At 37.3% G+C, this 27,876-nt stretch overlaps 1 protein-coding gene across 1 annotated transcript in view; it reads left to right on the forward strand.

The window, feature by feature from the left end:
• LOC141561713 (ceramide synthase 4-like) overlaps positions 1-26,998 on the forward strand; it is a 41,010-nt gene extending 14,012 nt beyond the window's left edge. Inside the window, 11 exon segments of the mRNA XM_074301659.1 lie at positions 9,173-9,314; positions 9,317-9,348; positions 17,218-17,335; positions 19,085-19,203; positions 19,392-19,449; positions 20,588-20,638; positions 21,416-21,508; positions 23,115-23,243; positions 24,820-24,926; positions 25,430-25,586; positions 26,396-26,998. Of these exon segments, the coding sequence (XP_074157760.1) occupies positions 9,174-9,314; positions 9,317-9,348; positions 17,218-17,335; positions 19,085-19,203; positions 19,392-19,449; positions 20,588-20,638; positions 21,416-21,508; positions 23,115-23,243; positions 24,820-24,926; positions 25,430-25,586; positions 26,396-26,569 (1,179 nt within the window). The 5' untranslated portion in view covers position 9,173 and the 3' untranslated portion in view covers positions 26,570-26,998.
• The last annotated feature ends 878 nt before the right edge of the window (positions 26,999-27,876 follow it).

Genomic DNA, 27,876 nt, shown 5'->3' on the forward strand with positions numbered 1-27,876 from the left:
TGAAATATTATTATGTAATAAGAAATGATGACCAGACAGATTTCAAAAAAGTCCTGGAAAAACTACTATCAAATGAATCAAAGTGAAATGAATCAGGAAAACATCATACACATTATCAGCAACATTGTGTGATGATCAGCTCAATTGGACTCAGCTCTTTTTAGCAACATAATGGTCCAGGACATCTACAAATGACTCACAAAGTAAAATACTACCTATAACAGATAAAGAACTGATAAACTGAAAAAAAGGAAGGAAAACAGCCAGAACCATTGAGTCAGCTTCTTTAAGTCCTACTAATCTATCATTCACCTCCTACCCCCATTGGCCATGCACACTGTTTCTTCAGGTTTGTTAAATTGAGAGATGATTCATGTGAACACTCCATTGTCTAGTAATTCCTTTATCAACATAACTATGTCCCCTTTACCTCACAGGATTTTCTTTTGGCTCAACTATACTAGCTACCAGGGGACCACTGGGGGTCCTTTGAAGCTTCCCACCCAAATATTAAGGCTTGATAGTGAGTATCAGGGTCATTGAAGTAACAGGGTCATCCTTAGTGCTGACTCAAGACAGTAAGTCAGTTCAATAAAGCAATTTCTATGATGCACTCTATCTTTCTTGTGATGCAAATTGCAAAGTGTAAAAGTAATATGGTCAATATCCCAGGTTACACACAAGATGGCACTATATCCAAACACAGATAGTGACTATGGCAGTCTCACAGATTAAAACTACTCCTCCCCAACTACGATAACTTGAGTTTTCATGTCTAAAAGTCACAAATAGTAGCAAGCTCCTCCTTGTGGCTACGGGGTCAGGATGGTCTTCTATTCCCTCCAATGATTTGTATGAGGACCTTCACATTTTAAGTTGGTCCCTTAAAATGAAGTCAGAGTAGAAGGAGGATATCTTATTCTTGTCCTCTTCTGAGAAAGGGCAAAAGGTGTGATCAGGGACTGTGGAGCTCTGTCTTGCAGAGTGGGATGGGATGACTCCTCCACTTCCACCTTCCCCTCACCAGAGAATTGCTGCAGTTAATTTAAAGAATGCTGAGCTTGCCCTTTCTGATGATGCGCATCATCCAGTTTTCTAGTATTGTTTGTGATCATTGTCCTTTCTTTCCACCTCTATTCAGCAGTCCTATCCCTTGTATGAGCCTAACATAGTGAGAATAAAATGAAAAATTCTTCTATTGACCTAATCTCACCATCCTCATATTGGTCTAAGCATCATCACTAATGAACATCATTACATTTAAAAAAAAAAAAAAAACAGAACCATATTCATCCTCTTATCTGCCCTTGTTTTTATCTTCTGTACATCTTTTAAAAATTGAAACTGTTGACTTTACTATGCTTTTATATATATTCTTTTCATTTCTATTTCCTTTTTCCTCCTCATTAGAATTATTTTTTGAGAAAAAAAAATTCCCTATCAATGATGGGAAAATCAAATGCACTCTTTTAGAATTCAGTAGTTCCAGCAGTTGGAAATTTTCAAGCAAAACTTAGATGGCTCCTTATTTGGTACATTGCAAGGGGAATCATGCTCATGAATGGATCTGTCTGATTGGAATAAAGTCCCTTCTATGTTTGACAGTCTGTGTTTCTGTGACCCCATGGCCACACACTGGTACTTCCCAGAAGCTGGTACAGTAATTTATTATATATATATTTATGTTGAATCATTTGACTATGTTAATGGCTTGGGTAGCCAAAGCTTTCTTTTCTGGATCTTCAGTAGTTATGAAAACTGAAAAAGCAGTTGTCAAGTTGTCAAGTTTTCACAGATTATTTCCCAAGATGATGGCTACAAGGACTAGATTATTTCCCAAGATGATGGCTACAAGGACTGGACTGAACGCACTGCCATTCCTAAGATTCTTGATTCAAGCATTAGGGTTCTCTTTATTGGGATTGAAAAGATTTAGAAGTCAAATTGATGATGATGATAGTGGGGATTTGATATGCCTGGCATATGTTACCTCTTAGGAGGCTTCAAAGGAAAGTATGAGATAGAAGAATATTAGACTAACTATGAAACTGAAGGTCTGCAGAGTTGATGTGCTGTCACGTTGTGCTGGCTTGCTTGCCCTACAGGCAGTAGTTGGTTGGCAATTGGTGATAATAATTGGCTTCTTTTCTACAAGAATAGTTTCCTAGATGATAGCCATGAGCACCAGGCTAGAAGCAGAAACAGTTGCTTGTAGGGTGCTGGCACTCCTAGGCAGTCACTGGTGCTGGCACTCTTGTGACTATCTATCTTTTGTCAACAGTTGTTCAATAGTTGTCAGTTGTGGTTGGTTGATTGTTGTCCATTTTAAAAGAGGACTAAAATGCATCACTATGTTAGAATCAATTTGCAATGTATAATTTCTAACACTGATCAGACCAATATGAGCTTGGAATTCTTTGCCACAGATTGGGCTCAAATAATCCATGTGAACAACTGGGATGGATCCTCATGTTTCTTTTGAGCTACTTCAATTCTGCTTTTTTCATAGAGCACAGTACCTTGTCTGATGAGGGTCCTCCATCTTGGATGGTCCTGTGCCTGTTTCCCATATCATATAATCACTTCTGAAGTTCTTAAAAGAGATCTTGAAAGTATCCTTATCTCATTTTTCTTTTTATCATTACATGAACACTTGCCCTGTGTGAATTCTCCTTGAAACAGACTTTTTGATAAGCAACAGTTGAGAATCCTAACAATGTGGCCAGCCCAATACAGCTGCACTCTCTGCAGTAGAGATTTAATACTTGTCAGTTTAGTTCAAGAAAAAAAAAACAAAACCTGTGCCTGAATTTAAGACAATTCGAATGAAAGAGATTCAGTGCTAGAATATTCTCCAGTTTTCACAAGCAAACAACAATGAGGTCAGCACAACAGCTCTATAGACCTTTAGTTTGATAGTCAGCCTAATACCTCTTCTCTTTCCTTCCGAGCCTCTCAAACACTGAGCTAGTTCTAACAGTGCATGTGCCAACCTCATTATCAATGTGTACATCCCTGGAAAATATATTGCCAAAATAAGTGAACTTCCAAACATCTCCATTTGCTATGACCAATGGCTCCAGATATGGATGGTGTGGTGCTGGCTGATAGAGTCTTATGTTTTCTTGGTGTTAACTATTAGGCCAAAATTAGTGCAAACAACAAAAAATTGATTCATACTTTGTTGCATCTCAGCTTCAGAGACTGCATTGAGTGCACAATCATTTGCAAACAAAAATCTTCCATCAATATGCCCTCCACTTTAGTTTTTGGCTTCTAGCCTTTTCATATTAAGGAATTTATCATCAGTCATCAGTGTGGTATCTGACCTTGATTCCATGTTCATCCTCAATGAAAGTATTTTAACAACATGGTTGAAAACATCATGTTAAAAAGCCAGGAGCAAGGACACTGCCTTGTTTTGCTCCACCCGTGATTAGGAAAGTGTGAGAGCATCATCCATTATTCAGAACATGGGTAAACATGACATCATGAAATTAACATATAATACCGATGAACTTTTCTGGGAAACCAAACTTTGGTGTAATTTTTCATAAGACCTCATGACTGGACAGTATCAAAGGCCTTGAACAAATCTACCCGAAAACCCCCACATTATATACAGATCTCTCTTTTGCTCCTACCATTTCTCCTGGAGTTGTTATGCAGCAAACACCATATAGACTGTTTCTTGGCCCCTTCTGAAGCCACAATGGTTTTCAGATAAATGATCATCTTTCGGTGAAGGATCAGCCTATTTAGGAAGACTCTGTCAAGAATCTTGCCAGCAATGACTAAGAGGCAAGAATATCACCTCATTCTTACCCACCTTGATTGTCACAGAACAATCTATTCCCTTTACTTTTATAGATCTGAGCAATAGAAGTGTCCTAGAACTCTTGGGGGTAACCTCTTGTCATATAACCTGGAAAATTTCAGCCAGCAATGGACCACTCACCCTGTAAATCTCAGCTAGAATAGAAAAGTGCCAGGTGCTCTGCCATATTTTAAATGGCTGATTGTTGTCCTAATAGCATTCAAAACCTCTTCATCAGTTGGGACTTCACCTAGGGAGGGATTGACTTTAATCTGAGATAACATTCAATACTGATAACAGTATGCTGAGAAGTGTTCATCCCACTTCCCTAATCAATGTGACTTCATAGGCACTGAGTAGAATTTTGGCCCATAAATAATCTTCAAGGTTTCATAAAAGCACTTTGTATTATTACCATCAGTATAAAACTGAATTTCATGTGCCTTTTTACTGACACAAGAATCATGCATCTCTTTAAATTTCACTTTGCTTTATTTTTGATGGAAGTAAAGAATGCCTCCTTAAGAGAAGGATAAACTATCCTGATGGTACATTCTGTGGAGTTCTTGTTTTTTATTTAGTGGTTTCTCAATTTCCCCACCATTTCCATCAACCAAGTCTTTATGTTTGCTAATATTCTCATCCAGATGAGTAAATGCAATGCTGTACAGCAAATCTTTGAAAACTTCCCACTCCTTTTCTATTCCATTGCTGCCAACTGTGCATTGGCTAAACTTTCCAAGTTAGCAACAAACTGTTCCCACTCAGAGAGCGCTCTAATATGCTTACATTAATTCTTCTGGTAGTCATTTTGCCTTGAGGCTGTTCTTGTTGAATGGGAATGTTTAGCTTGGAGAGGATAGGTCTATGATCAATCTAGCACTCTGAATCACACTTTGCCTTGTCATTTTCACATCCTGTCTCTTTTCCTTACAATCACATAGTATATTATGAGGTTTCTTAAGTTTTTTCCACTCATGACCCCTTTTTGCCTGAAAAATTTTTGTGGATCCTAATCTTAAATCTGAGCCATGGTATTGCTGGTAGCATTTAAGCATGTGCAGTGTAAAGAGTACAAGGTTTCAGTGAAGTTACACAAAGCAACATGAACAAGTTCTGCCAGAAAACACCTCGGGTTCACTGCATGTTTTATTTTGAATTAATATTTGATCGTTACATTCAGAAACCTTTTACTGTTGCCAAATTTTTCATGACTCCCACACTTACATGACCACATGTGGGGGCCTGATCCCCCATTTAAAAATCTTCCATTTGTTAAAGCCAATGTTTGCTGCGAGGGCATATCCACAAAGTTTTATTTCAGGTAGGTAAATGGAAGAAAGTGTTGGTAAAGATAAGGTCATAAGATACAGAAGTCCTCAATAGTAAATGATCATTGCTTTGACTGTTTCCAGGTCCATTCCTCTCAAGGACCCCCTGCCATTTTTGGCAGTCTGAATCTACTCTAGCATTAAAGTCACCCAGAATTATAAGCTTGTCTTCCTTTGGCACATCGATGATAAAGGTCTCCTGGTCTTTATACAATTTTTCTTTGATCTCATCATGGTGGAAGCACAGGAACTGATGATGTTGCCATGGCATTTTCCTACAAGTGGTAATTGCATTGTCATGAGCCCATCATTCACTTCTTGGTTGGCAAACAAGTTTGTTGACTAGATTAGTTGATTTTAAAACCTGCACCAGCTTCAAGGTGCTCCCCTTCACTGGGACAATTCCAGAAAAAGCACATATCCAGCTCTGACTCCAGTTAGGTAACCTTTAATTGTCAGCCTTAGTTCACTCTGAGCTACTATTTAAATATGATACCTGCTGAGTTCTCTTGCAACTAGAGCTTTTTGTCTTTCATGTCTTCTAGATTTTGTGTTGTCTATAAGTGTATACACATTCCGTGTACCAATCATAATTGGATTACAGGGAGGAATCCCCTTCTTGCTGTGGTAATCAGGCCAGGGTTGGGTGAGCAGACAATTGTTAGGACAACTTTTTCTAATCCTTTCCTCATACCAGGAGTGAGAAGAGGTTACTCAAACACCCATGGGGCTGCTGAATCTTACTGCTATTTCTAGTGAGAAGACCATCTATAGACTGGGCCATTATGTGTGTGTCTTGTGACTACAGCTCCCAGTGTATCCACATTTGCTGCCTCATTATCTGTCCATTGCCACGGGATGGTGAGCTAGGCTGAAAGTGGGTCTGAGGGCTATTAGGAAGGGTTCACTGCTATTCCCAAAGTTTTTGTATTCAGGATCCTGGACTTTCTCTATCAAGATCTAAGAGAAATGATGGCCAAGGTAGTGCTGATAATCAGTCATATAATGTGTATTTTGTATACCTTCAAGGGCTAAGGAAATGTCAGTTATTGGGTTTTTTAATAGCAGCAGTAGTCCCATAGAGATTAGGGCATTACATCAGTATCCAGGCATTCAGTTTAAAACACATTCAGTCTTAAGGAACTCTGTCCTCTAATGAGAGAGAACTAGGGTCCTTGGTCTCACATTCTTTGGCTCATTAAGCCCATCACCCTGATACTCATGGGTAATTTCACTTCTTAGTTAATTTCTAGGGCTTTCCAGAAAGGGAGGCTTTAGCAAGGAATTCACTTTGTTATATCAAAGTATAAGTCCCTTAGTTATGAATCACACAGAACTAGAAAAAGGCTTCTCAAATACTATATAGCATCTTGGAACTAAGAATTGTTACTTTAAGCATACTTAAGTTGATAGTTAATAGTCCTGTTAGACTGGGGGAAAGGTTTGTATTTATGGACTTTCATTCAACACACATTTATTAAGTCAGGAGAAAATGAACATTCAGTGAAATAGAGTACTTTTAAGCTTTCTTGATGAAAAGACCAAATCTGAATAGAAAATAGAATTAAACTGTAAGACTCAAGAGAAGCATAAAAAGATAAACAGGAAAGGGAAATCATAAGGGACTAATAAACTTAATCAATTTACATTCATACATGGGAATATGATACTTGTAACTCAAGTTTCTCATCATTAGGGAAGTTACAAGGAGTGTATAGATATAGATATAGATGATATAGAGATAGAGATAGAGATATATAGATACAGATATAGATATATAGACAGAGGGCACATGTGTGAGTTGAATATGAAGAGATAATATCTAAAAAACAAAATTAAGGAGTGAGAGAAGAATGCACTGGGAGAAATAGAAAGAGACAAGTAGAATAACAGATTTTCTGCCAAGAAAGAGGCAAAAAAAAAGATTTTACAGTGGAGGGAAGAATGGGGAGGTAAAGAGAGTGAGGTTCTCACTCTCATCAAAATTGACTCAAAGAGGGAATGATATACACACTGAGTTGGGTATTGAAGTCTATTTTACCCTGCAGGAAAGTAAGGAAAAAAAAGGCTCAGAGAAGAGAAGGTAGATTTGGGGATGCAATAATCAAAAGCAAAACACTTTTGATAAGGGATATGGTGAAAGGAGAGAAAGAGTGGGATAAATGGGATGGGAGATACAGTTATCAATAGTAATTATGAAAGGAATTTTGAAGAAAATTTCTCTGATGAAGACCTCATTTATCAAACATATAGAAAATAAATCAAATTTATAAAAATAAGAGCCATTCCCCAATTGATAAATGATCAAAAGACATGAACACTTTTCCTATGAACTAATCAAAGCTACTTGTAACCCTATGATGTAAAGAGCTAGAACTGAGCAAATGCACTTGGATAAGGGAGCACATGAGACTAATTGCCAATTGGATAGTTCTCTATTAACATATTTGAAGGATGACCCTCCCCAACTATTTGGTGCTGGCTTGATGTGGTGTAACAAACATGAATTGTACATGCAAGTTCTAACTTGCTATTGATTAGAAATACAAATTTAAAAATTCAGAAATGCTATCACATACCTATTAGATTGGCTATTAGGACAGAAAAGGAAAATGAAAAATGTTGGAGGAAATGTAAAGAAAATTAGACATGACTGCACTGTTTGTGGAATTGTGAACTGATTTAACTATTCTATAGAACAATTTGGAATTATGTCCACAGAGCTATAAAACCATGCATACCTTTGATCTAGCAATACCACTATTAGGTATTTATCCCAAAATATTTTTAAAAGTCTAAAAGGAGATTTTTTAAAAAGGAAAAAAGGACTAACATGTATATTTGTAACAGGTCTTTTATCAGGACAAAGAATTGGAAACTGAGGGGCTGCCCATCAATTGGGGAATGCCTGAATACATTGTGGCATATGATTGTGATGGAATATTACTGTGCTATAAGAAATGATGAGCAGGATGCCTTCAGAAAAACCTGGAAAGACTTCCATAAACTAATGTAAAATGAAATGTACTAAATAAATAGTAAAATGATCGGCTATGAACAATGTGGATATCCTCAGAATCACAGTGATGCAAGATAAAAAATGCTATCCATATCCAGAGAAAGAACTGATTATGTCTGAATACAGATTAAAGCATATTTTCTTACTTTCTTTAGTTTCCTTGAAGTTTTTTTTTCTTTTTGGGAGAGAGGTTCTATGTTTTCTTTCACAATGTGGCTTTATTGGAAATGTTTTGCATGATTTCACTTCTGCCTTCTCAATGGGGGAAGTGGGGTGGGGAGAAGGGAGAGAAACTGGAACTTAAAGTTTTAAAAACAAATGTTAAAAATTCTTTGACATATAACTGGGGGAAATAAAATACTAAATAATGAAAAAATTAAGATTCTTTTGTGTGAAATGCAAATAGATGGAATTGCAAAGATAAAAAATAAAATGATCTCTTCTTTTAAGAAGTTTATATTCTTTTTGAGATTATGCTTTTGACCCAGGGTTGAGAAAGAAATATGAGGGAAGATCAACTCAACTTAGGTAAGAAAAATAAGGATTTCTTTTTGGAAATTAGATGCTGACTTGACTTCCCAGTGGCATCCTCAGAATACGAAATCTTGTACATAAGATTCTCTTATGAAAAGATAGAATTAAGTAGCTTTCTTATTAGAGAACTACTAACCAACCATATCTTCTCTGGGGTCTTGAAGAAACAAAGATAAGTGTAACAAAAAGAGCGCTGGCTAAGAGAATTGGAGGATCCAACTCTAGACACGATTCTGCCAGTAAGATCTTGAGGAAATCTCATTCTCTTTCTGGCCCTCAATTTTCCTATCTGTAAAATGACTTCAAGGTAACTTGCAATTTTGACATTCTCTGTTTTTATAATCAAAGAATCATATATACTTACCCTCAGTTTAACAAAATGTTTTTAAAAATTAATCAACATATGATGTTACCAAAGATGTGTTACCATTTTCTTGAGACATTTAATGAAACTATGTCTTTTGTTTTCAGGATGCTGACCTGTCTGTATGACCAATTTTGGAAGCATGAATATTGGATACCTTCTCAGTTCTCATGGGCTGACATGGAAGATTCAAATGGAGTTATATACGCTCACCCCAAGGACTTGTTAGCAGTTATTCCACTGACATTTATATCATAATAATTGTCAGATACAGCTTTGAGAGGTAAGTCAACTGTGTTTCTCCCCATTCTTCATTTTTAAAAATTATTTATTTTTTACATTATTTTCTTTTTAAATTTTGAGTTCTAAATTCCCTCCTTTACCCCCACCCCTCCTCTACCTAATGAGAAGACAAGAAAATATGTTATAAATTATACAAGTAAAATATAAAACATACTTCAATACTAGCTATAATTCCCCAAAAGCAAGAAAATGAAAGAAAAAAATGAGAAAATTATACTTCAATTTATACTAAGAGTTCATTAGTTCTCTCTCTCTCTCTCTCTCTCTCTCTCTCTCTCTCTCTCTCTCTTTCTTTGTGTGTGTCTGTGTGTCTGTGTGTCTGTGCGTGTGTCTCTCTTCTCTCTTTGGAAGTGAATCACATTTTTTCATCATGAATCTTTGAATACTATTTTGGATTATTGTATTGATGTAAAGTCTTTCACAGCTGACCATCATTACCACATTGCTGTTACTCAGTCCAGTGATCCCCTAGCTGTTCTCAACTTCACTTTGAATCAGTTCATATAGGTCTTGCCATGTTTTTCTGAAACCACTCCCATGTCATTAGCTACAGCACAATCGTACTCCACCACAATCATATGCCATAATTTCTTCAGCCCATTTCCCAATTGATGAGCAGCCCCCTTGATTTCAATTTTTTTGCCACCAAAAAAAGTTACTACAAATACATTTCTAAATAGATTTCCCTTTTTTTACTTTGATATCTTTAGGTAACAGATATAACATTGCCATGTCAAAAGGCATGCATGGTTTTGTAGACCTTTTGGATCTAATTCCAAATTGTTCTCTAGAATAGTTGAACTAGTTCACTACTCTATCAATAATTCATTAGTGTACCTGTTTTTTCTCTCATCCCTTTGTAATTTCTTATAGATATGATGTACCACCTTGGAGCTGTTTAAATTTGTCTTTTTCTAATCAATAGAGATTTCGAGTATTTTTTCCATATAGCTATAGTTTACTTTGATTTCTTCTCATTAAAACTGCCTATTTACATCCTTTGACCATTTATAATTGGAGAATCGATCTTATTTCTATAAATTTGACTCAGTTCTGTACTCAGCATATATATATATATGAAATGAGGCCTTTAATAGAAAAAACGATATAAAAATGTGTGATGTTACTTAATTATATAGGGCACCTTTTCCATATCTCTTTTTATAAAATCTGCTTTTGCTTTTGCTTTATCTGAGATCATTATTACTATTCTTGTCTTTTTTAAATTCAGCTGAAACATTAAGTGTGCTCCAGCCCAATAGTTTAACTCTGTGTGTATCTGTATGTTTTCCATTCACATTCAGAGTTATAATTATTGTGTGTTTTCTTTTATCCCATTCCCTTCTGTTTCTTCTTCTCTTTCATTTTATCATCTTTCTATTTTATCTTGTCCCTCCTCAAAAGTCAATTTTGCTTCTAAACAAATTTTAAACAAATAAAATGATTTATCTTATTATCTTATTTCCCTATTGGTTTACATTTCTATATACAACTGTGTGTGTGTGCATGTGTATAGACATCTACACACATACATTTTTCCCTTTTTGAATCAATTTTATTGGAAGTGATGTTTAAGCATTGTTTACCTCCTCCCCATTTTTCTCCATTGTAAAAATTTTTCTTTGTGTACCTCTTTTATGAGAGAAAACTTTTCCCATTCTGCCTTGTCTTTCCTCTTCCTACTGCATCCCTATTTCTCTCCTCTTTCTAATTTTTTTTGGAGATCATTCCAGCAAAATTAACTCACATCTATGCCTCTGTCTATATAAAGTCTTTTCAATTGACCTAATAATGACAAAGTTCTTGGTAATTCCATATATTATATTCCCATATAAGAATATAAAGTTATACTTTATTTAGATCCCTATCATTACTCTTTCATGTTTGCCTTCTTATTCTTCCCTTGAGTCTTATATTTGAAAACCAATGTTTTTGTTCGGCTTTGGCCTTTTCATCAGGAATATTTGATAGTCTTCTACTTCATTAAATAACCACTTTTCCCTCTGAAGTATTATCTCAGTTTTGCTGGCTAAGTGATTCTTGGCTGTAATCCTGGCTTCCTTGCCCTTTAGAATATGATATTCTAATTCCTTCAATCCTTTAATGTAGTAGCTGGTAAATCATGTGTTTTCCTGACTGTGGTTCCATGATATGTGAATTGTTTGTTTCTGGCTTTCACTATTTTCGACTTGATATAGAAACTCTGAGATTTGGCTACATTCCTAGGAGTTTTCATTTTGGAATCTCAGGAGGTGATTGGTGGATTATTTTGATCCCTACTTTGTACTTTTTTCTGGGATATCAGGATAGTTTTCATTGATAATTTCTTGAAACATAATGTCAAGGCTCTTCTTTTTGGATCATGAATTTCAGATAGTCCAATAATTCTCAAATTATCTCTCCTGGATGTTTCCCATGTCAGTTGTTTTTATGATGATATAGTCCACATTCTACCTTTTACTTCTTTTAATTTTTTTGTTTCTTGTTATCTTATGGAATCATTAACATCCACTTGTCCAATTCTAGTTTTTAAGGAATTATTTTCTTCAGTGAATGTGGTCAACTCCACTTTTTACTGTTTTCTTCTTTCATCACTTCAGAAACTGTTTTCTTCTTTCATCATTCATTTTCCCAATTTTCCCTTTCCCTTTTTGACTCCTAAAATTTTTTTTGAGCTCTTCCATGAATTCTTTTTGGACTTGAAATTAATTCATATTTTCCTTTGAGACTATGAATGAGGTCATTTTGATATTGTTATCCTCTTCTGACTTTGTGTTTGGATACTCCCTGTCACCATGGTAACAGGTTATAGGAGCCACCTGGGGCTCTGACTAGCAGAATAGATCCCTTCAAGCGATAGGATGATAAGAAGATTGAGGGGCAGTTGCATTCTCTGACCTCTCTCCTCTTCCCTCTTGCTTCAGATTTATTTCATTCCCAATTCCCAAGCAATATTTGTGTCAATAAAGGCTGATTTGCAATTTCTTCAAGTATGTTATGATTCATAGCTGTGGGGGCTTTTGGAGAACTGACCCATCTCTTAATGGTACAATCTACTTTAACTCTTTACAGGCTTTCTGGGTTTCACACTTAGGCATGGTCCTCAACAATTCCCCATTTTTTGTTTTATGGGAATACAATTATTTTTCCCCCCAATAGCATGGTCAGCAAGTTTGTGCCGTGGCTGTTTTCTGAGTTTGCATGCTAAGGAATGCAAATAGCACTGTCAAAGTCTTTTCCATTCAATTCCTCTGGATGATTGCAGGGTAAGATACTATAGCAGCTGTTGAATCTTGTGAGAAGTAATTTGCTCTAACATTATAATAGTCCATCATGAAGGCAAACTTTCTGACAAATAAAGAAGTAGGATTGTAGTCAGAATAGGCATTTTTCATAATTCTTGCATAAGTCTCCTGGGTTGGCCCTTTGATGTATTGACCCATTTTAATTACCCCTACTGAAAAAGTCTTACCATGTCTCTTCTCCCTTTCCTTCCCCTTGGGTACTGAAGGAATTCTCCTGGGAGGATCCTACTCAACAAACAGCTCTTGAGTACTGCTGCTTCTTTGTTTCATGTGTTTCTTGTGCCCCACATTGGATGCCATTTGTTATGGGAGCCACCTGTTAGTGGCTGCTGGGATCTAATTCTGACCAGGAGAATAAATCCCCTCATGTGAGAGGATGATAATGATACAAGGAGACTGAGAGGCAGTTGCATTCTCTGACCTGCCTCCTCTTCCCTCTTGAATCTGATTTGTTTCATTCCTAATTCAATACAAGTTCTTGTCCTTTCTTTTTTTTAAAAAAAAAGTCTCTTTTGGGATTTATGTCTAGGAATGATATTATTAGGTCAAAGGATATCCATGATATGTCCTTTGGGTATAGTTCATATCTTTTGGTCATTTAGCAATTTGGGAAATGGCTCTTATTTTTTTTAATTAATTTGATTCAGTCTCCTACACATTTGAGAAATACAGCCTTCACCAGAGAAACTTGATTCAAAATTCTTTTTCCCAATTACTATTGCTGACTGTATTTACTGTATTTTCTCTCTTTCCTTTCACTCTGACCCTCCTCAAAAATGTTTTGCTATTGACCAAACACTCCTCCAATATGCTCTCTCTTTTATCTCTCCCCTTCCCATATTCCCTCCTTCTCCTACTTTCCTGCAAGATAAGATAGATTTCTATACCCATATTGAGCATATGTTATTTCCTCTTTGAGCCAAATCTGATGAGAGAAAGGTTAACTCACCACATCTTTTCCCCCTCTTCTCCTCCAGTGTAAAAGCTTTTTCTTGCCTCTTTATGGCAGCTAATTTACACCATTCCACTTCTCCCTTTACCTTTCCTCCAGTATATTCTTCTATTTCTTCTTAATTTTATTTTTTAGATATTATCCCTTCACATTCAATTCACACCTATGATGCTTTTCCAAGGCTCTCTCACAAATCTTTCCTTCTGACCTTCTAAGTTGTCTTTGCTGTTTCTGAGATGAGAATCTGGAACCTTCCAGTACTGCCACTGATTCAGAGATCTAGCCAGGGCTAGGTGCCAGAGCCAGGGCTGGGGGCCACAGCCAGGGCTGTGATTCAATGCTCTGTACTGGGACTGTGCATTGGACTCCCACTCTGATGTCACAGATATTTCTGCTGACTTTCTAAGTTGTCTTCAGATAGAAAATGTTCCGTTCAATTTTTTTGTGGGTTATGATGTTTTAAATTTTGTTTAGAGTCATTATTTAAAGGAATTTGGAGGGGTTTGGGGAAGATCTGGGTAAGCCTCACCTTTATTTTGCCATTTTGGCTCTGCTTCACTCCAGCCTATTTCTTAATTTTAATTATATGTTACAATTGAACTCTGTTCCCTTGGTGGAGGAAATATTGTCCAAAGTTTCAGACATTTTTTTCTATTGTTTTCAGAGCTAAATCTGGGGAGCTGTAGGTTTTCAGTTTTTCTGAATTAGTATGATCTTAGGAGAGATGGGTATCACTGTCCTGCATTTTGGTCTATGAATGATCACAAGTGCTGTTTTCTGTTCTGATCAGGGTCCCCACTTTCCTGCAACCACATGGTACAGTATGCAAATGTTCCTTCTTGCCCTGGGAATGCAATTCAGAACAGATTTTGAGCAATATAACAGAGTTTTATACCCAATACCATCAAAGAGTGCCTTGTAATCTCCTTCCGACCATTTGTCCAATCCCCTGACTGTCTAGGGACTGAGAATTCTGGGACTCACTGCCATAAAGACCTGCTACTGGTTTGTTGAGGGATGGCTATTGGCTCCTAAGTGCAGAGACTCTGTCATTGCTGGCTTGTGCCAGGGCTTGGTGCCCTGCTCCCACCCCAGTGAGCAGATCTTTACTGAAGTTTCTTGGCTGGAATATTGTTTTACTTTGTTTTATTATACTTTTGTTGGGTTTTAATTGTTCTTGCTACTCCAGAATTTGTTTTGAGGCGTTGTTTGAAAGAGAATTTGTGAGACATCAAGTGAGTCTCTGCCTTTACTCCACCTCTTGGCCCATCTCCAACAAAACACTTTTCACACAAATAAAGTCAGATTTAAACAATTGGGAAAATATTAATTACACATAGGTAGACCAAGCCAATATAACAAAAATTACAATGCTACATAAATTAACTTACTTATTTAGTGCCATGTCAACTAAACTATCAAAAAAATTATTTATAGAGCTAGAAAAAATAATGACAAAATTCATCTGGAGGAAAAAAAGTCAAGAATATTAATGGAATTAATAAGAAAAATGTGAAAGGAGGTAGTCTACCTGTATTAGACCTCAAACTATATTATAGCTGAGTGAAATGAGCAGAACTAGGAGATCATTATACACTTCAACAAAAATATTATATGAGGATATATTCTGATGGAAGTGGATATCTTCAACATAGAGAAGAGCTAATCCAATTGCAATTGATCAATGATGGACAGAATCAGCTACATCCAGAGAAGGAACACTGGGAAATGAATGTAAACTGTTAGCATTATTTTTCTTTTTCTCCCTAGGTTATTTTTACCTTCCGAATGTAATTCTTCCTTTGCAACAACAACAACAACAACAACAAAATTTGGTTCTGCACATATATATTGTACCTAGGATATACTATAACATATTTAATATGTATGGGAATGCCTGCCATCTAGGGGAGGGGGTGGAGGGAAAGAAGGGAAAAATTTGGAACAGAAGGGAGTACAAGGGATAATGTTGTAAAAAATTACCTATACATATGTGCTGTCAAAAATGTTATAATTATAAAATTAATAAAAAATAAATAAAGATAAAAAAATTTTAAAAACTATATTATAAGCTGGCAATCATAAAAATAGAATGATCTAAATCTCCAATACATAGTAGTAAATGATTATAGTAATCTAGTAATTTTACAAACCCCCAAAGAACTTACTATTTGACAGAAACTTCTGGGGAAACCAGAAAGCAGTTTGGCAGAAATTAGGTACAGACCAACATTTCATACCATATACCAAGGTGAGGTTAAAATGAGTATATGATTTAAACATAAAAAGCAATACTATAAGCAAATTCGGGGATTATGGAATATTTTACTTGTCACATCTCTGGACAATGGAAAAATTTGTGAACAAACAAGAGCTAGAGAGCATTATGAGATGTAAAATGAATAATTTTAATTACATTAGATTAAAAGATTTTTGCACAAACAAAACAAATGCAACCAAGATTAGAAGAAAAGCAGAAAACTGGGGGGGGGAGCTTTTAAAGTAATTGTTTATAATAAAGACCTTATTTCTCAAATATATAGAGAACTTATATATATATATTCTCTATATAATAATAGAAAGAAAACAAATCATTCCCCAATTTATTAAATGGTCAAATGATAGGAACAGGTAGTTTTCAGATTGAGAGTTATGGCTGACACTTCATTTTTGTAACAAAAATTTAGCTTTAAGTATATTTTTTAAATTATTGCTTTCTACTATCATTAATTAGAATCTCAAGATACCATATATACTTATCCCATTGGTAAGTTCCTCCAGGAACCTCCATTTTGAGGAAAGACCTCTGCCAGGTATCTTTCATTCTCAAGATTTTGTCATGATGTCCCCATGTATTATCCCTTCCCCCTACATTATAGCTCTTTTTTTTTTTTTAATCTGATGTATTCGTTAATTAAATGTAAGTTCCTTTAGCACAGGAGCTGTTTTTTTGTTTCTATTTGTATGCCTAGTTCTTTGCCCAAAATGCTTTGCATGTGTTAAGCACTTAATAAATGTTTGTTGACAACATTGGGCAAGATTTCTTATCAACAACATTGGCTATAAGTCAATGTTTTGAATAATTGATGTCAAACTTTTAAAATCCTTTTCAGATCTAATTAGAGCACTACCGGTTTTACCACATTGTATAGCTTTCAGAACACACCTTATTAGTGCAATCTTCAATTTGAAGGGTTTTTCTTTGTAGGAATTGTTTTAAGTGACTTAGCCTTTTTTGTGGAATACTTTAGTAATAATTGTTAATACATCAATTCACTTACTTGGACACATGTAAACTGCAGTAGGTCAGAAAAGAAAAAAGAAACAGAATACTCATCATCTTTTTTTTTTCTTTTTCCCATATCCAATAGGTCAACAGTTCTTCTGACCCTAATCAATTAAGGAAATTCTATCCTATCATATTGGCACTCAGCAATGATTGAAAGCAGGCCCTCCAATGCTCCAAGGCCCTCAGAACCAGAAATGACATTTCTGAGTATGCTCCCTGAGATGGTCTTAGCTAAATAGAGAACTCCAAAGGTTCAGAGTTTCAGGGGCTCCTAGGTTTTCATCTTTCTGTCTCTTCTCACAGGGTCATTGGATTGCCCTTGGGCAGGCTCATGGGTGTGCATGATGGTCGCAGGATCAAGGCTTTTCACAACCCAATCCTGGAGTCCTTTTTTCGTTCCCAGAGTCATAATCCAAAAGAGGTGAGTAAGGAATGAATTACTATACTATTAAAGAGGCCTTAGGTTTAAGTTCCAATCCCCCTCAATAGGGAAATACTTGCTTTCAAGGAAATAATGTTCCTGAATAGGAAGTAGAGGAAACAGAGTGAGGTGTGTGCTCAAGACTGATTCACAAACAGACTCCTTATGATCCCATTTCTCTTCAGAAGAGAAATTCTTGCTCTGAGCACCAAGATCTATTGATTTTTAACATCAGAATGGATGAGGAGTTCACAAAAACTGGATTCTAATCTCAGCTGATGACTTGCTGTGTCATTTCCCCAACTCTAAGAATAAGTTTACTCATCTGTTAAATGTGGGGCCTGAACTTGATGTATTCTTTAAATTTTTTTTTCATTTGTTTTGGTTGGAGTTAAGTGATACCTAGGGTCACACAGCTAGTAAGAGTTAATTATCTGAGGCAGAAATTGAATTCAGATCCTCCTGACTTTGGGGCCTCCACTGGGCCATCTAGCTTCCCTCCTTATGTACTCATAAGTCATTCCCAGGTCTCACTTTTTATGTTCTGTGAATAAAAGTTTGCAATCTAGGAATTATCTTCAACTCTTCTCTCTCACTCACCTATATTCATTCAGTGGCCAAATCTTATTGATTCAATTGCTCCCACATTTCTCATGATCATCCCCTTCTTTCTACTCACACCATTAATTCCATCCCTCTAGTTCCCATGATTGCAATAACCTTCTACTTGGTCCCCTTACATCCAATCTTTCATTCCATTCTCCCTACTGCTGCTAAATAGAGCGTTTTTAAAATTCAGGTGTAAGTTGTTATTCTTCTGCTGAAGAAGCTTCAATGGCTCCCTATTACCACTATGATAAAAAAACAAACTTATCTGTTTAAAGCCCTTTACATTCTCTCTTTAGTCTATTTTTCTATACAAATTAATTCCACTCTTGCCCTGTATATTCCAGCTATACTTGCCAACTTGCTGTTTGTGGTGCACAACTTTTAATTTCTAGACTCTGTGCTCAAGTTGTGCCCCACGCCTGGAATACTCTTCCTCCTCACTTGCACCTTTTGATCCATAGTTCAAGTGCCGCCTCCTAAGACCCTTTTCCTTATTTCCCAGTTTTTAATGCTCTCAAAAGTGAGAAAAGCACTTTACATATATTGCCTCACCTGATATCTTAGCAACCTTGTAAGGCAGATGCTTTAATTTACAGATGAAAAAAATGAGAGGTAAAGAGCAGGGGTGCAAAGCTAATAAGACTCCAAAGCCGTTTTCCTAACTCCAAGTTCAAAAACTCCAGCCACTAATAACTACCTGATTTTTTTATAGACAGGGAGTGTTCCATTTTGTCTTTGTACAGAACCAGCACATAATGCCTATTTTTAAAGGATGTTGTTTGATTTTGTCAGAGAGAGTCTTTAAGTATGGGCCTCTTCCCTCAGGGTAAAAAAATTCTGGCAGGGGCCAAGGTGTGACATGATATATGCTTTAATTGGGGAACCTATGCCATTGGGCTTTGGATGGAAGAGAGGAGGCAACCTCATCTTCTCCTTGCCATTCCCTGTGAGTCTCAAATTCTTGGAGCAGAGGAGACAGTAAGAACTTTCTGGATAAGAACTTCCTGGATGTTGCGGGAAGGGAGAAGACAAGCCTGAGCAAACATGAGAGAGAGGACATTTTCCCTGTAGTCTCTGGGAACTGAAGTCTACCCTTTTTCTTCTCCACCTCCAAACTCCTTACCATTCTGTTGTATCCAGGCTCAGCTGAATGATCTGGCCACCCAATGCAGCCTTTCTGCGAGGCAAGTTCAACGATGGTTTCGATGCAGGAGAAACCAGGAGCGACCATTACTGAGCAAGAAATTCTCTGAAGCCTGGTAAGCTGAGGAAAGCTGATTGAGGAATAGCTCCAAATAGTCCATTCTGGGATAAGGGGATCATGATACCAAAGAAGCAGAGGCCCAGTTCATCTGTTTCCCCATGGAACCCACCATAGAAGTACCCTTGTCCATTAAGCCTTCCTCTCCCCTCTAATTTTGTTGTTTTTTTTTTTCTTAATTTTCAGTTGGAAATTTATAGTTTACTCTTTTTTCTTTTTTGGAGGCTTCCTCGCTATTTACAATGTGAGTATGTCCTGCCCCATCCACACCATATGTCTTCCCTTCCCATTTGTCTCCTCATCCTATCTGTCCTCCCTCTCTGCCTCTTTCTTTCCCTTCCATCTTCTTCTCTTAACCTTTACTCTCTTATTGTTTTCATTTCTGTCTTCATTCTCTCTCTCTGTTCCCAAACTCTTTGTCTCATCTCTTCTTACCCTTTTCATGTTTTCTATCCATTTCCATCCCCTTCATTCACTTGTTCTCATATTCTGCTTTCACCATCCATTCCCTTGTGCCTTTCTGTCCTTTTTATCTCATCCTCATCTTCATTTCTCTCCTTCTTCTCCATGTCATGTCCATTTTTTCCCCTCTGTTCCTTTATCCTCTCCATCCTCAACTTTTTCCATCTTTCTCCTTTATTCCCCAGAGTTCTCTTTTAGCTCCATGATTTTTATCTCTCTTTTACCCTCCTTAGCTCTTCCATCCATCCTACTTTTCCCCCTTGTTCATTCCATACCCTCTCCATACCCTCCTTCAATATCCCAATGGGTGGGAGAAATGCATAACTGCATTCATTCCAGGAACTCTGTAACTGGATTGGCCCATCTGACAAACAGGAAGGATGGATCAGAAATTTTGAGTAAAATGTGATGATGGCATATGATGGCATCAGACAATTGAGGCAAGAACTGCAGGAAGAGTGCACTTATGCTGGGATAAAGAAAGAATGTCAGGTTAGGCAGACTGGTTAAGTGCCTAGAATGACGGGTGCTCTATTTGGGAGTAAAATTGGTCATGTTCTTTTGAGTCAGTGCCCAGTTTGGTAAATCCCTCCAACCCCATCCCCAGTTCAGATTGTGCCAGAGCCAACACAGCCAACACAAATACAGATGACTCACAGGCAATGATCAGAATAGGAGTCTGGGACCAAAATTCCCCTTGACCTCTCTTCAACTGTGACATCTTTTCCTGAGAAGAAAAGAGAAAGGGGAAACCAAGAAAATATTGTGTAATCCTACAAAATGTGGCTAAGATATTTCCTACTGAGTGCTTGGAGTATCCTGGGGAAATGTCGAACTCAAGCTATGGGGCTGAGTCACTCCCTATGGAGGTGGGCCTTGATGAAGGCAGTTTCTGTATAATTGATCCTTGTTTCTTCCAGGAGCCCTGGTTATGGAAGGCTAAAGAATGCTGGGAAGGATTCCCTAAACAGGTGAACAGCCCCAGGACAAAATATAGTGGACCCTAACTACTGAAAACAGTGCTTACTCCAAATTCCAACATCCCAGTGTTGCAATGGGCCCTTAGAGGCTATATCTAAACAGGAATTCCTCTCTGCAACAAATCTTAAAAAAGAGCTCATCCTGTCTCAATTGGAAGATCTTGAAGGTGGCTCATTGTTATTTGGGATAACTTTAACATTAGAATATATTTCTCTAAATTAGCCTTGATTTAACTCATAGACAATCTACCCATTACTCTGCCTTATGAGGCCAGCTGAAGGTTTTCCTCATTTGCAAACACTTGAAGCCAGCTGTTTTGTCCCATCTATTTCTCTTCCTCTCCAAAGTGAACATTTCTGGATTTTTCAGTTCAAAGTTTTTGAGTTCAAAGATTTCTGCCATTCTGGTTGTCCTCCTCTGGGCCCTCTCCAGTTTATCAACACAATGTTCAAAATGATCAGAATTAAAAATAATGCTGAAAATGTATTAAATGCTTGGCTATAATATAATGAGAATCTATTTGCAGAATTGGTCTGGTCTATTAGTAATTCCATCAGAAAAAGATAACGTGGTGAATCAGATAGGACCTGACTTGAGGAAGTCTTGTCTAAGGCATCCTTTGGTCAAAAGACCCAAGCATGAATGGACAGAGAAGATACAAGCCACAATCTTTGTTCTTAGCAGATTTATCTCCCCTTTTGTTTCTCCCCTTGATCCCTGGATCTTTCTGTACCATGATATGACCTCATGATTGCTTTTACTTTCAGCCTCTAAAGTATGCCATATACTGGTGGTATCTTTTGGAGTTTGGCTTCTACCTCTCCCTGATAATTACCTTATCCTTTGATGTAAAAAGAAAGGTGAGTAAGGTAGAGTCCAAGGTTTGGGAAAAGTACAAAGAAGGGAAAAAACTGAAGTCAGCTTCTAGTTACTGCCCTCCTTGAAAATGTGAGAAGTTAGATTTGGCTCTATAGAAGTATTCCTGGAATCCCTGGCATAATCAAAAGGCACTTGTATTTTTTTTTATTAAAACTTTTTATTTTTCAAAACATATGCATGGACAATTCTTCAACATTAGCCCCTGCAAAATTTTGTGTTCCAATTCCCTCCCTTATCCCACGCCCTCTCCTAGATGGCAAAAAATCTAATATATATATATATATATATATATATATATATATATATATATATATATATATATATATATATATTAAACATGGTAGAAATACATATTAAATCTAATGTATGCATACATATTTATACAATTATTATGCTGCACAAGAAACTTCTAATCAAACCAGTAAAAAAAGAAGCAAAATAAAATGCAAGCCACAACTAAAAGAATAAAAATGCTCTGTTGTGAACCACACTCAGTTCCCATAGTCCTTCCCATAGATGACTCTCTTCATCACTGAACAATTGGAACTGGCCTCAGTCATCTCATTGTTGGAGATGGCCATGCCCATCAGAATTGTTCATCATATAATATTGTTGTTGCCATGTACAACGATCTCTTGGATCTGCCCATTTTACTCAGCATCAGTTCATGTAAGTCTCTCCAGGCCTTTCTGAAATCATCCTGCTGGTCGTTTCTTACAGAACAATAATATTCCATAATATTCATATACCACAATTTACTCAGCTATGCTCCAATTGATGGGCATCCATTCAGTTTCCAGTTTTTTGCCACTACAAAGAGCGCTGCTACAAACATTCTGACACATACAGATCTCCTTGGGATATAAGCCCAGTAGAAACCCTGCTGGATCAAAGAATATGCACAGTTTGATGACTTTTTGGGCACAATTCCCAATTGCTCTCCAGAATGATTGGATCCTTTCACAGTTCCACCAATAATGTGTTAGTGTCCTGCTTTTCCCACATTCCCTCCAGCATTCATCATTCTCTTTTCCTGTCATCTTAGCCAATCTCACAACTGTGTAGTAGTATTTCAGAGTTGTCTTAATTTGCATTTCTCTCATCAATAATGATTTGGAGCACCTTTTCATATGACTAGAAATAATCCTTCTTCATCTGAAAATTGTCTATTCATATCAAAAGGCACTTGTCTTATTGAAAAAACAACATGTCTGATCAACCTAATGTCAAGATGCTTTCATGAAGATTAGATAAAGAGGCTTTTACCTCAGAGGCCATTTCAGTAAAGTTCAATTCAACAAGAGTACATCTGCTGGAGTTATAATTGACAAGTTTCCAGTTCTTTTCCCTCTAACCCACCAAATCTTTCCTGCCCACCTCATCTCATTTCACTCCATGTGTCTTCCCTAATGTGCATCCCTGCCTTCCTACGAGGATGTTCAGGAGTTCAGGATGGAAGTCATGAATGGTATAGTGTAGGGAAACAGCATGGATCAGGATCTACCATCCCTGAGCAAAGGCAGAGCCAGCTTCCTTCCCTGGGAAATCCCAAAGGTCCTAGCCTTATGGCTGTCCTCTTCTTCCTAGGATTTCCGAGAACAAATCATCCATCACTTTTCTACCATCACATTGATCTACTTCTCTTATTGCTCCAACTACATTCGCATTGGGACCCTGGTGATGCTGATACATGATGTGTCTGATGTTTTCTTGGAGGTGAGTGAGCCAAGCCAGTTGTCTAAGAGGATGTATCTTGAACCCGAGAGCCTCATTTTTTTCAGGGGCCATGGGGCCAGAGAAAGGCATGGCTCTGACCCCAGATGCTTCTGTACTCATAGCAATTCAGTAATAGGCCTGTTGCTGTCTTCTAGTACTTATGGCCTGCACTTATGTCTTACCTCTCCTTCTTGCCCAACATTCTTTGACAATCTGTGGCCAGGATTTGGCAGGGGATGATGATGACGACAAAGATGATGGGATAAACACACATATGTGTTTAAGTATAGGTGATGAATGAAAGGAAAGGTAGTCAGGGCCTAACCCTGTAACCTTGTTAAAGGAAACATTATCGTTTTTGTATATGTGGCCCAACAATGAGGGGAAAAGCAACAGACAGGATACCAATCAGATGGATAGACATATAATAAGCATTTATCAGATATGGGCCAGGCACTGTGCCAAGCACTCAGGAAACAAAGAGAAGCAAAAGGCAGTCCCTGCTCTCAGAGAGGTCACAATCTGATGGAGGAGACAGCAAGCAAACAAATATGTACAAACAACTATAATTGGGATCATGGTGATGGTTGTATGATAGTATTTAGGAAGCATCTTGAGATTGGCAAAGAACTTTACATATGTTATTTCATTTAATTCTCTCAACAATAATGCAAGGGAGTTATTATCATCCCCGTTTTATAGATAAGGAGATGGAGGTTGGGAGAGGTTAAGTAATTTGCTCAGAGTCATAAATTAGTGTCTGGGCTGGAGTTAAACTCTAGTCCAATGGACAATCTACTACAGCCTCCAAAGATCTGAACCAGTGAGTTCTATATTTTAGATTTTAAAAAAATAAACTTACAAGCCCAAAAGGGGCAATTGTGATTAGACAATACTTTCTATGAAAAAAGCCCTGGGCCTTTCAATGGACAACAAGCTTACTGTGAATCTACAGAGTGACCTAATTTAGTGAGATCTTGCACTGCATTCAGAGGATCTATGTCCAGTACAAGGAGGTAATAATCTCTCTGGGTTTCATGTGGATCAGGCCACATCTATAATGCTCTGTACGACTCCAGGAGCCAGATTTGGGAAAGATTTGTAGAAGGGAGAGAGCCATCGGAGAGGTGTCTTGGGCACCAGAGAGTTGGAAAGCTTCCAGAGGGGGCGATTAAGATAGTTAGAGGACTCTGAAGCTCATGCTAAGCTGGCATTAGGGATGCTTGACTCAGAGAAGCCCAGGGTGGGAGAGTTGAAGTTAAGAGTTGATTTTGAGTGTTTATAGGATTATTACTTCACATTTGTTCTGTCTGACCCCAAAGGGAAGAAGTGGGAACTAGGTATTTTGCAGAGTCAAATTTGGCTGATTTTAAGGAAATCCTTCCTAACAATCTGAATGTGTAATAGTCTGCCTCTGGGAAAGAATGGAGGCTCCTTTTCTGGATGTAATTCGGTAGAGGCTAGATAACCAACCACTGCCTCACAAGTCAAAATAGGGAATGGACAAGATACCCTCAGAAGTCCCTCTCATCTCAGCTTATGTCATTCTAAGACTGCTTCTCTCCTCTATTCCAAGGCAGGCAAGATGTTCAATTATGCACAATGGAATAAGTCAAGTGGGACAACCTTCACCATCTTTACTGTGATATTCATTTTTAGCCGACTTGTTATTCTCCCATACAAGTAAGCCTGGTTCTAGAAAATGGCAGAAGTTGTGGGCAATGACTGTGAATCCTGGGGGGTCTTGGCACCCCAAGTCCTTCTTTAGAGTTTTCTTCTATGATAGTTGTGGAAATATGTATAGAAGAATTGCCTGTGTTTAACATATATTGAATTACTTGCTATTTAGGGGAGGGAGTGGGGGGAAGGGAGGGAAAAATTTGGAATGCAAGGTTTCTCAAGGGTGATTGTCGGAAATTATCTATGCACATGTTTTGAAATAAAAAGCTTTAATAATAAATAAACAAATAAATAAATGAAGTTTAAAAAAAAAGTATTTTCTGTTCCTTAACAGAGGAATGAGAGTGGGTTCCTGGTTAGGCTAGGAGACCTGTAGGTCTTTTCCCCCATACTCTTCTTGGAAGAGTTCTCATCTGGAACACAAGTTGTTTAGAGGCCAGGTCTTTACAATGTTTCTAGCGGCCTGACCCTCTACCGTCCCCTGAGTCTCTCTCTCTTTTCAACAGAGTCCTCTACACTACCATCTATGATTCCATGGCCTACTATGAACCCTTCTTTGGTTACTACTTCAGCAATGCCCTCCTGTTTATTCTTCAGGCTCTCAATATTTACTGGTCATTCCTCATACTTCAAATGTTCTTCAAATTTGCTATTATGGGCAAGGTATGTACCAAGAATGACCCTGGCTTTGGTCCTGATTCTTCTTTAACCCAGGGACCCTGTTGGTCTGTTGTCTCATTTTAGCAGCTGAAAGGCAAGTGAATAAAATCCTAGAGGGAATGGGTTACACAGCTAAAACAGAAATAGGTAAGAGTGGGAAAAGGGGAATGATGATTTAGACCTAGCATTCTAGTGCCTATTGGCACTAGACAGACCTGGATTGGCTAGGAGATGGATATCGGAGAAGGAAGAAGGTCTCACCCAGAATCCTTTCTATTTCCCTCTCACTTCCCACTTTTGCCTTTGTGTGCCTCTTATTATTCTTTCAACTGATCTCTTTCCTCTTCTTGCCTTCTCTTTTCTACCTATTTCACTGTTTCTTCTTTCTCCTTATCTTCCTGATTCTGCCTTATGTCATTTTGTCCTCTCTGTTTCTTTTTTGTTCCCTTCTCTCCTTGTCTTTTTTCATACATTTTCCTCTTTTTTTTGAGATATTTGTAAAGTGCTGATTTGTGTAAAAGTTTCAAAGTTTAATTTTAAATTAATTTTAAAATTTAAAATTTAAATTTAAAAGTTTAAACCAAAAAGTGTAAAATTTTTAATATGCTTAGCACAATGCCTGACATATAATAGGTGTTTCATCAATTTCTATCCCTTCCTCCCATCATCTTTCTGTCTTTTGCTTCCCATCTTTTCTCACACCCTATATTCTGCTGGTTCTTATATTTTGCTCCCTATTAAATTGCTTCTCTCTATTTTGATCCACCCTTCTTTCTTTCTCTATCTACCCAACTTTGTTGTCTGTTTTTCAGATGCAGAAGGATGTGAGGAGTGATATAGAAGAACAGTGCACCAGTGATGAGCAGTCAGAGACAGAACAGCAGAAGAACGGGAGTCCAGTAATGTCACTTGAAGCCTTCCCCAAACCTAAAGTGTCAGAGGGGCTGTCACCAACCAAAAGGCACCGGCAAGTTCCAACAACATAACCTGGTTCGGCACAGGGGCCTCAGAGAATCCAAATCAATGAAGAACTCTGTATGGCTGATCTTCTGACTTCTTAAAGATTGAGTCAATATAAGAAATCTCTCAGACTCTGATCTAGTACAAAGCTCCTTAGGACAAAACCTGAACTTGTGCAATGCCCCTTATTTCTATTTTTCCCTATCTTCCATCCTCACCTATATTTAGGGAAGAAGGGGAAAGATGGAATATCTGAATAGGATAGTAGGATAGGCTTAATTATCTTTCCCTTAAATAGACTTTTCCCTGAGTTAATGCCTCTGAACTGCCTTATTCCTGAGAATAGAAGTCCACCGATTTTTCTAATCATACATTCTATTGGTATAATATTTTTTATCATAAATTTGAGACAGATCATAAATAAATAAACATGTACATACTGATTCAACTCTAAATCATGTACACTTGATACTATGTTGATAAATTTGTTTTGCAATATACATAAAAATAGAAATTTAAAAGAGTTGTGATAAAAATGAAATAATATTGTACATATTAACCATACAAAACCTTCCAAAATCACAGTATTTTTATTGAAAGCAATATGGTTGACTGTGCTTCATTATTTTTTAAAATCTCAGTTTAAATTCTCATAGCAGGGAATTGAAGGTTTGATTTTCAGTTTAATTCAATAGCTGATTACTTAGTGATGGATCTCAAAGCTGTAGGTTATACCTCACAAAGATACAGAGATCCAAATGGAAGAAGTACATTGTTGTCCATCCTTATTCAATCACAATACTCATTTTGCAATCCCATCAAAAATTATGCAAAAGTTTTTTTTTGTTGAAATTTGGCTAATAGATTTCTATCTTCCATTATTGGAGGGGATGAGGATGTGTATATGGATGGAACATGATTTCTGAAGGTCAAGCAGGTACCAGATCTGGAGGTTGGTTGTTTCATTAGGAGAAAGGGGCTACAGCAGAACAAGTAGCAAGATGCCTGGATCTACCTTGGTTTCCATCAGTATGTGGCTCTCTTCTTTTATTTCCAAAATATTCAATGAAGTTGTGAAGGGAAAGTGGTTTGAAGAAATGGGGTCTTTGGAGCAGGATTGCACATCTAATAAAGTTATAGACTGGATGACTTGAGTCAAAAAATCCACTACCAGCTGCTAGCACAGTTGTCTCTCAGTCCTTGCTGACTGATGGTTATTTCTACACTGACTGCTGCTGACACTATGCTTGAGAAAAAGAAAATTCCTTAAGGGAGCTTGCGATCTAATGGAGGGAAGACAACATACAAAAGATAATTGAAAAGAAAAGAGGAA

The sequence above is a fragment of the Sminthopsis crassicaudata genome, chromosome 1, assembly GCF_048593235.1.
Source record: "Sminthopsis crassicaudata isolate SCR6 chromosome 1, ASM4859323v1, whole genome shotgun sequence".
NCBI lineage: Eukaryota > Metazoa > Chordata > Mammalia > Dasyuromorphia > Dasyuridae > Sminthopsis > Sminthopsis crassicaudata.